The sequence below is a fragment of the Protopterus annectens genome, chromosome 2.part0, assembly GCF_019279795.1.
Source record: "Protopterus annectens isolate FY-2018-M chromosome 2.part0, PAN1.0, whole genome shotgun sequence".
Classification (NCBI taxonomy): domain Eukaryota; kingdom Metazoa; phylum Chordata; order Ceratodontiformes; family Protopteridae; genus Protopterus; species Protopterus annectens.
In genome coordinates this window covers 1862460993-1862477512 of record NC_056728.1, presented here as the reverse complement: position 1 = coordinate 1862477512, position 16520 = coordinate 1862460993, and the positions used below count along the sequence as shown (strand labels likewise).

At 43.0% G+C, this 16520-nt stretch overlaps 1 protein-coding gene across 1 annotated transcript in view; it reads right to left on the bottom strand.

The window, feature by feature from the left end:
• Positions 1–16520, bottom strand: part of P3H1 (prolyl 3-hydroxylase 1) — a 798122-nt gene that overhangs the window by 289925 nt on the left and 491677 nt on the right. The window contains exon 10 of the mRNA XM_044061892.1: positions 11093–11188. Within this exon, the coding sequence (XP_043917827.1) occupies positions 11093–11188 (96 nt within the window). The remainder of the gene's footprint in view (positions 1–11092; positions 11189–16520) is intronic.

Here is a 16520-nt window from a genome sequence, read left to right as displayed (position 1 = left end):
CAAGTTTTGAATACTCAGATGGAATACTAATACTTGTGGTGCAACGCTCTTCTAATATTTACATTGTTTTTGTTCTGCTGAGCGTTCTTTAGCGGAATTCACTACTTTTTCTAGGTTAGCTATATTCCATCCACAGCTAGTCTAGGTCCTACCTTTTAGGTTATGGATATAGCTGAAAAATAGCATATGGTTATCCTTAGCTATGGCTGCTAATTTTTTTTCGAGGTTGCCTTTAGAGGATTTTACAAGCTGTCTTATTTGTTGTTCATGCAGAGGAGGGTGTTCTTCCAGTGCTGGGACCTCTCTTTTTTATTCTTAGACAGCAACTTCTTCCTCTTGTTGTTATTCTTCCTCTTATTAATGCTAGATGTCCACCAGGGAGGCTTGTTTTTTTCTTCAGGATCTTGTTTTGATCCTATCAGGTACAGCTGTGTCACTACATTTGTGTAAGTGTTTGTACAGGGCATTTGTGTATACCTTAGTATAGTTGTCAATGCCATCTGTAGGAACAGGAGCTTGGAAGTTATTTCTGCCATCCCTTAGGAGGCTACAATTAGCTTTGGCAAATTTTTTTAGCCTGATTTCTCTAAAGAGGGGTTCTGGTGTTATAGCTACTTTAAATGTGACTGATTTGTGATCAGATTTAACCAGTGAAGGTCTTATACTTGTGGTGGTGCAACGGTCACCCATGTTAGCGAGGACCAGGTTGAGAATATTTGAGCCCTTTGTGGGGTCGCATACTATTTATTCCAGAGCATTAATGTTAACAAAGCCAGGAACCTTTGTGCGACATGCTGGTACTCATATAAGTTTCCTAGTCAACCAGAGGGATAGTTAAAATCGCCCATGATTAGTGTTTGGTTGTAATTTGATTGACTCAAGTAGGTCCAAATAAGCAGAGTGGGTATCTTGGTTCACTGAAGGCCTATAACTAACGATGACTTGAAGGGGGGAGTCTTACCCACAGTTAGTTGAACTTGTGGTAACTCAATGGAGTTTTCTGTCTAACCACTCTAAAGGTATATTTATCTTTGATGAAGATAGGTACTCCTCCTCTAAGTAAAAAGTACAGTTGTATACACTTAGCATAAATGTAGATGTTTGAGTGTATTCACTGTTGCAGTCATCACATTTGGGTTATCTGCTTGCAGTAGCCCTCAGTCGGCCAGATTAACAAAGTCTTGGGTCCTGCGTCAGTTGCTGTCCCTTCTTCCATGACGTCAGGTCGTCAGGGGTATAAAATATGCAGCTGACACCATTACATCAGCTTTTCCTTGCCCCAGATGTCAGGTGCCCCCCCCCCCAACAGGAAGCAATTAAATCTATAAATATATACAAAGTTATACCTCCAACAATATACCTCCAACAAAAAAGCAAATACACCAAAAAGCTTTTGAGCATAGTAAAGGAGAGAAGAGGTATAGCCAGAAGAAGAAAGTGGGGCTGGAGGGAGGGTAACCAGGACTGCAACAGTAAATACACTCGAACATCTACATTTATGGTAAGAAAATATACCAAATCCGCCAGCAGAGACAATAATTCAAGTGGCAATGTAAAAAGCTTCTTTATTCCAAATTGACGTAACAAGACTGCAGAAATAAAAGACAAGCGCTTTCGCCCGGATCCTTCCATGCTTTATCAAGTCAGAAACAATGTGAAGTCCTAGGCAACTGCTTATATAGAGTTCCTAATTGATCACGTCAACTTTAAAAACCACATTTGTTTCAAACAAATTTTCTAATTATAGACATTCATTAAAAATGATTTAAAAACATTGGGAACAAGTATTGTTATTTAAAAACATATGAATTTAAAACAGATATGCAGTACTATGAATTTGCGTTTTTCGTGCGTGAGTACAGTTCATAGTTTAAGAACATTTTATCTAAGTGCATCATAAAGTGCAAAGTGCATAATATTGAAGCGAGTTTAGGTATTTAAACATCCCTGTGAAAAAGTGTGTATGACAACCATGGCAGGTTTAATTACTTTTATTAATTAGCTTGTAAACCTGCTGTCATTTCCCATTTTTAATTCATCTTGGAAGTGTAATATTGCATGGTGAGATGACTAGGTGTTGCAAGGGAGAGTGGAAGAACGGGAAAAGAAAAGGGGGGGACAACAGAAGGGAGGGGGAGAGGGAAGAGGAGGGGGGGATGTGGGAGAGAGAGGAGGATTAAAAGTGTAAAAAATTATTAGTTTACAGTCTGGCCCTTCTGAGTTTAAGGACAGAGCCTATACTTAAGGTGCCGTTAAGGCCTGGAGTTTTGCCTGCATAACGTTTGAGCTGCCAAATCAGCTCTCTGTATTCTAAAGTAGACTCCCAATCTCCCCCTCTAACATTGGGAGTTACCTGTTCAAGGATCATGAATGTAAGTTTGTAGTTGGGGCATTCAAGGGAATGTTTGAAGAAGGCATTAGTTTCTTTCTTTTTTTCTATTTCATAGGTGTGTTCATAATCTTCTTCTAAATTCTCATTCTGTTTTCCCTATGTAAAAACCACCACAGGTGATACAGACCCCTATATAAATCACTCCTTTTGTCCCACATGAAAAATGTCCGGGGGATCGAATATTAGTGTGGCGAGCCTTTAAGTAGATGTGTGAGTCATTGATTATTAAGCCACACTGTTTACAAGCCCCACACTTGTAGGTACCCTTATGGGGATGTTGCCTTTTTTTGAGTGTGTTAGGTCTTTTCTCAAAAATTTCTTTTAAATTTTGTCCCCTTTTTCTCACAAATTGAGATTTGAAGGAAATGATGTTTTTAAAATCTTCATTGCTTGTCAAGACAAACCAATATTTAGATATTGTGTTCTCTATTTCTGGTGAGTTCTCTGAGAAAGTGTATGTGAAACTACTTCCATTCTCATCAATTTTACTGTTTTGTATTTGGGAATCATGAGTCGTACCAGGGAGCCACCTAGCAGTGGGGCGTATAAATAATCCCTTTTGCTCACCACCTCGTCCGTGAGGGTTTTGAGTAAGTTTTTAGGGTATCCCCTTTCAGTGAACATGTTGTGTAAGTTGTTTATTTCTTGATAGAAATCTGTCAAGTTGCTACACATTCTAGAGGCTCTTATTAATTGCCCCTTTACTATCCCTTTCTTTTGATGAAATGGATGTTGACTGTCGAAATGTAGTAGGGAGTTAGAAAAAGTAGGTTTTCTGTGTACTTTCGAGTGAAGTTCTAATCGTTGGGAGTCCCTGTAAATTGTAACATCCAAATAATGCAATACGTTTTTACTGATTTTGTAAGTGAAAGTCAAAAACTCAGTAGTTGTGTTTATATAGTGTAGAAAAGCCATTAACTGGTCCTCCGTGCCTCCCCAAATGATGCAGATGTCATCCAGGTATCTGCAATAATAAATGAGATGTTGCGCCCATGCTGTGGCAAAAATGTATGCCTGCTCCCATCTGTGCAAAACTACATTGGCATAGATGGTTGCACAGGAGGCACCCATGGCTACTCCTTTAAGCTGTTTAAAAAGTTCACCATTGAAAAAAATGTAGTTGTTTTCTGATACCATGCCCATTAGTTCAATTATTAAGTTTGAGAAATTGCTACCCAAGTTAGTTTCATTGTTAAAAAAGTCACCAAACCAATCTAGCCCAACTTTGTGGGGAATGCTAGGGAATAAATCCTTGATGTCTACGGTGATCATAAGGGCTGTTGGAGGGCACTTTTCCAAGGGGAAATTTTTAAGGAATTCCCACGAGTCTTTACATACATGAGTCAAATTTGAGGTGTACTGTTTGGTTATGTGGTCAATAAATTTAGTAATTGGTTCTGTTACACCCCCTGCACTGGAGACAATGGGCCTGAAAGTTAAGGGGTCAGTGCCTTTGTGAATTTTTGGGATTCCAAAAATTACTGGGGTTCTGGGTTTGTTGACTAAAAGATAATTGTAAAGTTTTTCATTTATACATCCCTGTAGAAGATAATCATAAAGAGAGTATTTTACCTTAGCCAGAGCGATGTGTTCATTACGGGAGATAAGGCAATATTGGTTCTCATCATGCAATAAGTGATACATGTGTGCTTCATAATTTGAATCATACATGAGGACCACCCCCCCACCTTTATCAGGTTTCATGATCCTGATGTGTTCTTTAGATAACCTGTCAATATATTCAAATTCATGTGCATGCCCAAGTTCACCTGTGTCATGATAAATGTTCCGTAAATCCTGTTCAATCAATTCCTCATAAATTTTGAGTAGTGGGTGTGTGGGGGGATTGAAAGTACTTTTCCTGTTGAGTTCTGTAGTGTTGCAAACATTCCCTTTGAAAAAGTGTTTTAAATTAAGCCCTCTCGTAAACAATTTAAGATCTACTAATAGACTGGGTAGGTCTACCCTCTTGCTGGGTACAAAGTGGAGACCCTTAATAAAAATACTGAAGGCTGTCTCACTGACCAGCATTTCAGTGTAATTATATATAGTAAAATCGTTTTTTCTATACAAAATGCAGTTGCCTTCCTTAGTTACCATGAAGTCCTTGTTTCGAGTAGCCATGGTGTTTAATGTGCTGCTGTTTGGGTTAGCAAATAAATGTGTATGTGACTGCAGGTCGGGGTTTAGTGTTGCTTGTTGTTCCACCCCCACCCCGTCCTTTGTGGTTTGTGACCCCATGCCCCAGACCTCCCGGGGGGTTGGGGAAAATCCTGATTATGTTGTCTTTTACCCTTCTCGGCCAGACGTTCACTTCTACGAGGGGGTTCATTAAAATTGTGCTGGAAAACTTCGTCCCCTCCATTATCCACTATGCTTAATGGTCTTGCAGTGCCTCTAGCTCTATTGTAACAAGGGTATGCTAATTCTTCTCTGTATTCATGCAAATCCCTTTCTAATTTTCTGATTTTTCTGTTCATAATTTTTACACAAAATTGATCAACATCATGAAACACTTTGTCATACTCATGCTTAACCATAGCAAGTCCGTTGTCAGAAATAACAGTGTGATTTAGTGTGTTTAGTTCATCAGTTAAATTACTTGCTTTGCTTTCATACTCAGAAATCATTAGTTGCAAAACTTCTATCCCTGCTCTATCAAAAATGTCACACAGTTGTTTATAATGTGTTGTTCCGTGTTTAACATAATTGGGAAATTTAAAAAATCGCAACCCTTTTGGGATGCGTTTGACTCTGACACATTCTTTTAAGTAATCTATCTCCATTTGATTACTTTTTAGGGTGTATAATTTACTTTTAAGTTCATCAAACTCTGATTCAATACAAATAGAGTTGACTGAATTGACAGTACCTTTGTGAAAGTTAAATTGTTGGTTTGCCCAGCTTGTGAAATTAAAATCCTTCGGTTTGTCCCTGGACCCCTTGTGGCGTGTAGCGTTCTCGTTGTGGGTGCTGGGGGCCGTTGCATTCTCTTCCATGCCATTAATTCCATTAGGTGTAGCTGGTAACGCTTTTTTTCGATGTGAGTCCAAAGAAGTGGTTTTGTGAGTTTGGATGCTGGTGCCAGGTTCAGAGCTGATGGTTGTGGGTATATATTTCTGCTGCACTTTGAACATTTATGGTAACTGTACACAACTGTACTATGTTCTTCGTATTTCACTGTTGCAGTCATCACATTTGGGTAGATTCCCAAAGCTAAGGATGGGAGGAGGAATTTAGATAGCATTAGGACCAGCTATAAGGCCCTGCAAGACTGCAGTGGCAAAGCCAGCTCTGGATTTAGAGAAAATTGGCAGATGGTAATGCTTGGTGAAAGTATGTACAGAACTCCAGGTAGCAGCTTCTAGGATGTCCCTGGTAGGGACGCCCCTGAGAAAGGCTGTAGAGGTAGATGCAGCCCTGGTTGAGTGGGGTTTGATCCCCTGTGGGATAGGTTTTCCATGGTGCTTGTAGCAGAAATGAATGCAATGACCTATCCATTTGGAAATGGTTTGCTTTGAAATAGGCTTCCCCTCTGCCCCTGCAGCAAATGCCACCAGCAGTTGGTCAGATTTCCTTTGAGGTTTAGTCCTGTCCAAGTAAAATCTAAGTTGTCTGTGCACGTCTAAGGAGTGCAATATCCTTTCCCCTTTGTTCTGTGGATTAAGAAAGAAAGCTGGCAAATGAATGGACTGATTAAGGGCCACACTGGATACCACCTTGGGCATGAAGGAGGGATTTGTCCTGAGGGACACCTTGTCCACATGAAAGATGATGAAAGGCTCCACTGTCATGAGGGCCTGTAATTCAGATACCCTTCTAGCTGAAGTGATTGCTAAAAGGAAAGCTGTTTTCCAAGAAAGGAATTGTAAGTCCACAGTGGCAGCTGGCTCAAAAGGAGGAAGGGTGAACTTTTCCAATACAAAGTTAAGGTCCCAGGCTGGAGTTGGAGCTCTCCTGGGTGATCGTAGATTTTTGGACCCTCTGAGGAGCTGCTTAAGCAGCGGATGAGAGAAGAGGGGAGGTTCTGTGTTATAGTGAGCTGAAATGGCTGAAGCGTGAATTTTGATGGAGGAGAAAGACAGGCCCTTATGAAGCATCTCAGTTAAGTATTGTAAAATCGGAGGTAAATTGAGCACTGCTTTGCTCATCCCTTGAGATTAGTTCCAGGCACAGAATCTTTTCCATTTTTCAGCATAAGACTTTCTAGTACTAGGCCTCCTTGCCTCTAAAATGATATCCATCACTGGTTTACTGAGGGATGGTAAAGGAGAGATTAGGTAATTAGCCAGGCTGCTAGGTTCAGTGTTTGAAGCTGAGGGTGCAGAATCTGGTTCTCCTGCTGAGACAGTTGGGTAGGAGTCTGAGGCAGGCGCCATGAGACCAACAGTGACACACTGCGCAAGAGGGGGTACCAGTATTGACGTGGCCAGTCTGGTGCAATCAAAATCGTCCTTGGTTTGTCTTGTTTGATCTTTAGTAGTACTTTGGAGAGCAGAGGCAGAGGGGGAAAGGCATAAACTGATAGTTTTTTCCAGCTGAAGGACAGAGCATCCACTTTCCAAGCTTGTTTGTGGGGAGTCCTTGTGCAAAATTTGTCCAATTGATAGTTCTGGGGGGAGGCAAACAGGTCTATATCTGGGCTCCCCCATTTGTTTGTCAACATGTTGAAAATCCTTGGTTCCAGTTTCCACTCATGTGGGTCCATGAGGTTTCTGCTTAGTTCGTCTGCCAGTGTATTTAGTTTTTCTGGCAGGAATTGAGCTTGTAGATGCACTTGGTAGCTCAGGGCTGTGTTCCACAATGCCATGGCTAGTCTGCAGGGGGGGGGTAACAATGTGTTCCCCCCTGCTTGTTTATGTACCACATAACAGTGGTGTTGTACATCTTTATCATTAATTGTCCTGGAAGAATGTGGTCCTTGAAGGCTGTCAGAGCATTCTGTACAGTTAACATTTCTTTTTGACTGATATGCAGGTCCATTTGACTTGGGTTCCATTTGCCCTGAATGCACTTCCCTGCCAGGTGAGCCCCCCCATGCATAATCTGATGTGTCTGTTGTTAGGGTTTGGGCGGCAGGGGGTGGTGTGAATGGTAGTCCCTTGTTTTGGTGGCAGGCCTCTGCCCATAAAAGAAACTTTAGGCATAGGCAAGGTATGATAGGAATCATTGCTTCTAGATCCTGAGAATGTTGACACCATAGGCTTTTTAGATACCACTGTAGTTTCCTCATATGCAGTCTTGCATATGGAATTAGGGGAATGCAGCAGGCCATGGACCCCAAGGCTTGTAGTATTTGCCTTGCAAATAGTAGGGTTTTTGTGGCCACTTATTTGAAGTAGGTTGTCAAATAAATTTGTTTCTCTGGCATGAGGAAAACCATCTGGGAAGTTCTGTTCAAGCTTGCGCCCAGGAATATAATTTGTTGACAAGGTACCAAGTGTGATTTCTTTTCATTTATGGTGTACCCCAGACAAGTTAGCACCCTTTGTACAAAGGCCAGATGATTCAAAGTATGTCCTGGCTTTTTGCCTGAATTAAACAATTGTCCAGGTATGGGTATGTTTGAATATTTCTTTGCCTGCAAAATGCAATGAGTGGGGCTAGGCACTTTGTGAATACCCTGAGAGCAGTAGATAAGCCAAAGGGCAGTGCAGAGAACTGGTAGTGATTGTAGCCTGCTTTGAAGTGTAGGTATCTTCTGCAAGATTCCCTGATTGGAATGTGCAGATATGCTTCCTTTAAATCGAGTGTTACCATCCGAGCATCTTTTCCTAGCATAGGAAGCAACTGGTGAAGAGTCAGCATCTTGAATTTTGGAATCACCAAAAAGGTGTTTAGAATAGACAGGTCCAGAATAGAATGCCATGAATTGTCTTTTCTGGGGACCAGGAAAAGTCTTGAGTAGAAACCTTGTCCTTTTTCCTCTTCTGGTACAGTTTGAATAGCCTTTATGTTTAAAAGAGAGAGTATTTCCTTTTGAGCCTCTGCCCACTGATTTGGGGGTAGATCTGGCCAACCTTTTGGCATTGGTAATGTGTGGAAGTGAAATCTGTATCCTTGGGATACTATATTTAAAACCCATTTGTCCTGGGTAATGAGTTCCCAGTTTTTGGCCTGCAGACCAATCTTTCCCCCTAAAGGAGCATTCAGTTGAGAAGTGCTTGGAAGTTTTAAAATCAAGTCATTGAGACAGTTTTCCATAGGGGGGAGTCTTACTACTCCCAGATTTGGAAGCAGAAGCCCCCCACTGCTTAGTCTTGTGCGTACCCTGGGACTGAAACCTGGGGTTTCTGCTGCGTCTGGGTTTGGATTGAGAAGACGTGGAAGGGGCTGGAAAGGAACATTTCTTAGAGGGCCAATGCCTACTAAATCTTGGAGGCTGAACTTGTAAGAAATCTTAACAGTTTGCATAGAATTAGCTTTATCTTCCATCTTTTTAAGAACTTCTTCAGCTTTGTTGCCAAACAGGCGGTCCTGATTTAAGGGAGCATCCAACAGTTTAGCTTCAACATGATCAGGCAAAGATTGCTCCTTAAGCCAAGCATGCCTTCTGAGTACAGACCCAGTGACAGCAGCCCTGCAAGAGGCCTCTAATGAATCAAACCCAAAATGCAAAGTATGTTTTCCAACCTGTTCAGCTGAATGCACTAAATCCTGTCATTCTTTATTTTCAGCACAGTCAGGAATCAACATCATTTTCTGTTTAAGCAACCCAGTAATATGTTGTTGATACTTTAATGTATGAAACTGACAGTTTAAGGCCCTAATGGCCAAGGCTGCAGAAGTGTAAACCTTCTTAACCCATCTATCCAGCGCCCTGCAGAAGGGGTAGGGTGTTTGGCAGTAGAAGCCTTAATGCCCTTGCGTCCCTGTGAAATAGTCTCTGGATCCGCAATAGCATTTTTAAAAAGGAACTTGTGAGAATCAGGAACCCTGTAATATCGGTCAGGTTTTCTGGGAGCAGGAGGCAAAGAATCAGGGGCCAAACTAGATTCATCAACAATGTCTAGTACAGGAGGTATAGCTAAAGGCCTATGCTGAGGCAGGAGTAAGAAATCCCTAAGCCTCTTTTTCGAATCAAAGAAATCCTGACTTTCCCACTGGAAATGCTCCCTTAGAGTGTGCAAAGTTTCACCAAAAGAAAAATCCTCTGGAGGGGAAGCAGAGGGAATAGAGTCCTCTGCATCAGAATCCTCATAAGTAGATAAGGGTAAATCCAGATCATCAGAAGAATCAGAAAAATCAGAATCCTGGTCAGAAGAGAATCCTGGTCAGAAGATTCATAAACAAATTCAGTCCTAGGTCTCTTAGAAGGGGGGTGGTTGGCTTCCCCTGATTAAAGTTATAAGGTCTTCAGCCATTCTTATCATTTGTTTTTTAGGCATACAGCCCTGAGCATGCGGCCTGGGCGTCGGTTTCTTAGGCATTGTTCGAGGTTTAGGCCTTAAAGAAGAAGGAGGCGTCGGTTTAATATGCAAGTCCGAAGGACTGCATACACCCTCAGAAGCCGGTGCCTGCACAGCGGCTCCAGACCCATCCAAGGTAGAGACATCCGCAGGTTCCAGAGTTGAAGCATCTCACGGCATACCAGACTCCGAATTGGGTCTCAGTAGAGGCCTGTGAATCAGAAGTAGCGGGTATCAGGGGCTGTGAAAGCATCTCACTGAGTACCTGTGAACTGGCGACTGGCTTAGGAGAAGCGACGTAGTCAGCTTTGGACCTAGGCGGCCTGTCTCTGTCTTTATCTTTGCATTTTTTTCGGAATGCCAGTAGTCAGACGGCTTACCGACGACATTTCTGGATAATTGAACCGAGAACCAAAATATTTAGAGGCGAAAATATACCGATGACGGACAGTGCGTTGATTAACTAAGGCACAAAACCGACAGCAAGGTACATCGTGGTCAGGGCCTAGGCAAGGAAGACAGTACGAATGAAAATCTTTGTGAGGTATTTGGTTTCCACAAGAAATGCAATTATTAACTTTTACTGACATCAGTAAGGAGCAAGAAAAGGTTTCCCCAATAGGGTACTTAGCTTTAGTTGAAGACTTCGGTTTTGAAACTCGAAAACAAAAATTTCAGGAGTCGGCCGACTGGCACTTGCGAACTGCTTCTGTTTCGGGCACCACACAGCAAGAAAGACAGATGTAATGGCGTCAGCTGCATGTTTTATACCCCTGACAACTTGACGTCATGGAAGAATGGACAGCAACCGACGCAGGACCCAAGACTTTGTTAATCTGGCCGACTGAGGGCTACTCCAAGCAGATAACAGAAATGTGATGACTGCAACAGTGAAACACGAAGAGCATCTAAACAAGTATTTTCTCAGCAAGAGATAGCAATGAATCTTAAACCTGCATTAGTTTCCTGGAATGGTATCTGAGCAGAAGACTGCACATGATGTAACAAGTACCAATGAAATTGCTATCAGTGACAACTGTACTTATCCCAATTCAAATAACTTCTCAACAGACATCAGGCATCACAATAACAATTCCAGCAACTGTACATTTTTTATTACTGCATTTCCACAGCAAGTCTGGGTTCACAAATCCCCAATCTGTTATAAAGACAGCTTCTAGTTTCAATTCCTGTACTTGCAGCAACTTCTCTTCACTAAGAACTACTTCACATTCCTGCCATAAAATAGGTATCGCTGCTTTCGGACTTACTTGCTACTGGTCATGCCTACCTTAAGGGCTTTGTAGACAGTGACTCCGTGGAATTTTTCATTGGGAGTATGTGGGGAATGTGATCCTCGATACCCATCACCTGTTGAAGATGCTGCCTAGAAAAGAAAAAAATCAAAATGGTAGATGTAATAGCTGTGTGTATTTCTTTAGTCCCCAACAAGCTAGATGAAGTAAACAGTTCAATAATTTATAATACATAAATCAAAAAGATTAGTTTTGTTTTTGCTGAGGATGCTACTCACTCTTAGGGAAGGCTGCCAAAAAAGGGACAATGTTTTAGTGCCTGAATTAAATATTTCAGCTGATAGATTCACACTAGGTTTATGGGACAGCTAGTTTCAGCACACTACAACTGATGCAATGAAAGCAAAGTATTTTTCTTACTGCAAGGGCTTAGAAACTTTACACTGATACATTTACAGCAAGAAAGTATGAAACGTGCATTCTTTGTTCACATACTATCACTACTATTCTATACCTTGTCCTCAGAACACTCAACATTCTAAACTGTCTGTTCAGAGATCACCAGTCAGAGTGGCTGCCTAACTATAAATCTTTCACTAAAGAAAAACTACTTTTTCCATAACTAACCCTGGAAAGCAGAACTAGTAAACAAACTAAAAGTTGACAAAATAGTAGAAGACCTTGCAGATAATGACTTTTCATTTGATACCCACCCGCAAAGTATATGAAGTTGCCAAGCTAATCTACTTTGTAGTTAAGAGCCATGCCAGAGAGGAAACTGCCCCCTTTATACAGCTGCTATCAGACTAGTTATGGAATAATGTACCATGTTCTCTAACCAACTTGCATCTCCTCTCCTGCATCTGGAGAAGGCATGATCATTCAGAAAGAGAATCGAAAGGCTGTAAAAGGCTTAACTGATAGCCAGAGACTACAGCACCTCTCTCTCTCTCTCTCGCTCCTCTCTGTATTTGTTACAGAAGACCTGTCTGACATTAACAGTATTAAAGGATGACTTGCTATTTGAACCCCTTTGCTTACAATACCCCAACAGTGACATGAACACAAGAGAACATAGCCCCTGTAAAAATCAGTTGCAACCACACCATGAAATATGATTTCTTATCTCAAAGACTCCAATGCCTATGCAATAAACAACCATCTCAATCAGGCCATACCTTTAAGAAGGAACTGGATGACTTTGTGAGCACCCCTAAGTTGCAACCGTACCTGCGCTTGATAGTACGAGAGTTGAACCTGGCACAGAACCGACAACAAGAAACGTCGTGGTCAGGGCCTAAGCAAGGTAGACAGTAAGAGTGGAAATCTTTATGAGGTATTTGTTTCCCACACGCTATACAATTATTAACTTTTTCTGACATCGGAGGAACAAGAAAAAGATTCAACGGGTACTTAGCTTTGAGAAGAGAAGTAACAACGGACCGACAACAACCAAATACGCTGTTCGAAAATCGCCAACCAACGCTTTTGAGCTGCTTTCCACCGCACGGCAAGAAAGACTGGAGAAGATGGCCGGCTGAGGGCTATGTACCAAGGCACTGACGCCAGGATACTAGCTTATACAGCGACGCCGACCCAGACTTTGGGATTCTGGCCGACCTTGGGCTGCCTGCCAGGAGCACCCTACAGTTATGACTGCAACAGTGAAACACGAAGAACATCTGGATGACTTTGTGAGCACCCCTAAGTTGCAACATATAATCCAGGCAATCAAGTTCACAGCCTATTGGTGTCTTATAATAAGAAGTTATGTACCTACCATAATGTTCCATGTTAGTTGTCTTGTTCAACTTGTAAATACTTGTAGTCTCACTAGATCGTGGTGAGACTACAAGTATTTACAAGTTGTTGCTGTTTGTTCCTGGGTTTACTGGTAGTATCTTTGGCAACACCGCTACAGTTTTTTGTTCGTTAGTTGTCTTCTTGTCGCCTTCTTTCTTGCTGGTTGGGGTTCGGAGCCGATCCTCGGCTCTGACTCTACTAAAGCTCGAGAGCTATTTACTGGCTCGAGGCCTCCCCATATCCCACAATGCTTGGCGCTAGATACCCAGATCTCGTTTGGCAGAGCTAACACCATAGAAAAATTTCAAGGACACCTGTCCAAACTACAAGGTTTACCTACAGTAGTAAAACAGAGGAAGGACGTAACCCAGATAAGAATTAGCCAGAGGAAGAAGGCCCCAAAAAGGGACTCTTTTCAGTCTGTCCAGGCTAGGGGGATGGAGGGTGGGATGCAAGAAAGAAGGCGAGAAGAAGACAACTAACATGGAACGTTATGGTAGGTACATAACTTCTTAATGTTAAGTTGTCTATCTTGCCTTCATTCTTGCTGGTTGGGACAGCGTCCCTAGCACCTTAGTCCTGGGTGGTTCATCGGAACAGACTCTTGAGCACAGTGGAACCAAAATCAGCTCTACTCCTAGAGGCCATATCCAACTTATAATGTGAAATGAAAGTATGAGGAGTGGCCCATGTGGCTGCAGCACAAATAGATTCCATTGGTAGCCTTGCTTGAAAAGCTACCGAAGTAGCTAATGCTCTGGTGGAATGACCTTTATGTTTAGTAGGGAGTTCTTTATGTCTCAGTTGATAAATCAAAGTGATAATAGAGGACAACCACCTGGATAAGGTTACTTTAGAAACTGGCAGTCCCTGTTTTCCCTCAGCATATTACAGGAAGAGTTGGTCTAATTTTCTTGTTTGCTTAGTCTTATCCAAATAAAAACGTAATTGCCTATGAACGTCCAATTGATGTAACTTTTGTTCAGCTTTGTTCGAATAGTTAGGAAAAAAGACAGGTAGGTCAATAGCCTGATTCTGGTTTGTTTTGGAAGGTATCTTGGGCAGAAATGAAGGATTAGTCCTTAGTGAAACTCTATCCTTATGAAACACAAGGTAAGGAGGACGAATACAGAGGGCTTGAAGTTCCGAGACTCTCCTAGCTGAGGTGATGGCTACTAAAAAGAGAGTCTTCCAGGAGAGTAATTTTAAGGAACAGGAAGCCACAGGTTCAAAAGGGGGAAGAATCAAGGAAGCTAAAATCAAGTTTAAATCCCACGGAGGCGGGGGATCTCTGACCGGGGGCCTAAGCAAAATAGTCCCTTTAAGAAAGGCCTTGCAAAGTTTGTGGGACATGATGCTGGTTTCTGACACGCCAGCGTGGAAATTTGAAATAGCAGCTAATTGAACCCTAATGGTGGCAGACGAGGAGCCAGCTTGAAAAAGTTCTGCTAAAAAATCTAGAACGTGATGGACAGGGGCTTTAAAGGGATCTATATTCCTAGCCTTTGCCAGAAAGAGAAATGTTTCCACTTACTAGCATAAGTCTTCCTGGTGGTAGATTTGTGTGAAGAAAGGATGATTTCACGCACCGGCTGAGAAATATGTGGAAGCCTGGCTAAGGCTGGAAGTGGAGCAACCAAGCCGTGAGGTTGAGAGACTGAAGGGATCGGTGCAGCCCGCCCGACTGATGGACCAAGAGGTCTGGCACTGGGTCCAGATTCCAAGGCTGCTCCAGCAGGTGACGATGCAGGAATGGGAACCAAATTTGTCGAGGCCAGTAAGGGGCAATGAGGATCATCCTGGATCCCAATGCGGTCACCTTCTGAATTAGTTTGGGAATTAGGGGAAAAGGTGGGAATGCATACAGAAGACCCTGGGGCCAATCGTGAACTGCAGCGTCTCTGGGGGAGTGGCCGGGAAGGGGGAAGAGAGTGAAGAAATCATTGCACTTGCTGTTGAGAGGAGTTGCGAAAAGGTCGCAGCAAGGTTGACCCCATCTGCGGAAAATTTTGTCCGCTACTGACTGATTGAGAGACCACTCATGAGGCATGAGAATAGCTCTGCTTAGCCTGTCCGCTATGACGTTGGACTTCCCGGGGATGTGCGTTGCTATCAGAAACCGTTGAGAGGAGATCGCCCACTGCCAGAGTCTGAGTGCTTCTCGACATAAGGGATAGGACTTGGTTCCGCCCTGCTTGTTGATGTACCACACTATAGACATATTGTCTGTTTGAATTGTAATAGTCCCGGTGGGTAGAGAGTCCTGAAGAGCTTGCAATGCTAAAAGCACCACTCTCATCTCCAAGACATTTATGTGCAGGTGGTACTCTAGAGGTTGCCAAGTGCCCTGGACAGATCTGCCCTGAAAATGCCCCCCCCCCCACCCTATCAGGGAGGCATCCGTGGTCACTGTGGCAACAGGAGGAGGAAGAACAAATGGTCTGCCCTGGAGTACTAGAGGGGAGACCATCCACCAAGCTAGGTGGTCTTTGCATGATTGAGTGATTATTATCTTGTGAGACATCGGTAGTTGCTGAAAGGACCATTGGGTAAAAAGCATCCACTGAAGAATCCGCATGTGAAAATGAGCCAGGGGAACTAGTATGACTGCTGCTGCCATGAGACCCATCGTTTTTAGTACAAATCTGGCCTGAATCCTCTTGCACTGTAGTAAGACCTGCAAATGCTGGCGAATGTCTGACACTCTGTCTAGAGGAAGTTTTGCGGACAGATATTTTGTATTTAATCTTGCACCTATAAAGGTTATAGACTGACAAGGCAGCAATGCAGATTTTTCAAAATTTATTGAGATACCTAGCTCGGAGCAAGTTTGGATGGTATAATCCCTGGCTCGCAGGAGCTGATGCCTGGTGGAAGCAGTAAGGAGCCAGTCGTCTAGATATGGAAACACCTGGAATCCTCGCCTTCTCAGGTGAGCCGTAACCATTGCCATGCATTTGGTGAACACCCTGGGGGCTCTGGTGAGACCAAAGGGCAGGGCTCTGAATTGATAGTGACTGGCTCCCAGCCAGAAGCGGAGAAACCTTCTGGAGCGCCTGCCCATTTTGATATGGTAGTACAAATCCTGAAGGTCTATGGAGCACATCCAATTGCCCTGACCCAAAAAGGGTAGAATGGACAGAAGCGTGACCATCCGGAACTTTATTCTTTGAACTGATTTGTTTAACCTACTGAGATCCAAAATGGGTCTCCAGTCCCCTGTCTTTTTTGGTACCAAAAAGAACTTGGAGTAAATTCCGGATCCTTGCTGGTCTGCTGGGACTGGCTGGATGGCCCTTTTTTCTAGCAGTTTTGAAATTTCTGGCACTGCTTGTTCCCTTAGAGCGGGTGGAATATCTGGAAGGGACTTGGTTGTTTGTACAGGGGTGTGGACAAAGGGGATTTTGTAACCCTTGGATATGATGGACCGTACCCATCTGTCTTGTGTGAGGAGTTGCCAGGCTTCTGGGTACAGTGACAATCTTCCCCCGACTGCCTCCGAAGGTGGACAGTCGGGCAGCCCCTCAGGGGTGCTGAAAGGGTTTGTCAGAGAAAGATTCTCTGCTACCCTGATTTTGCGGACCCCCTCTGCCCCTTGGGCGGCGTCTATTATTGTTCCCTTCCCTGCCCCTGGAGGGAAACTCGCCACGTGTGTCAGGC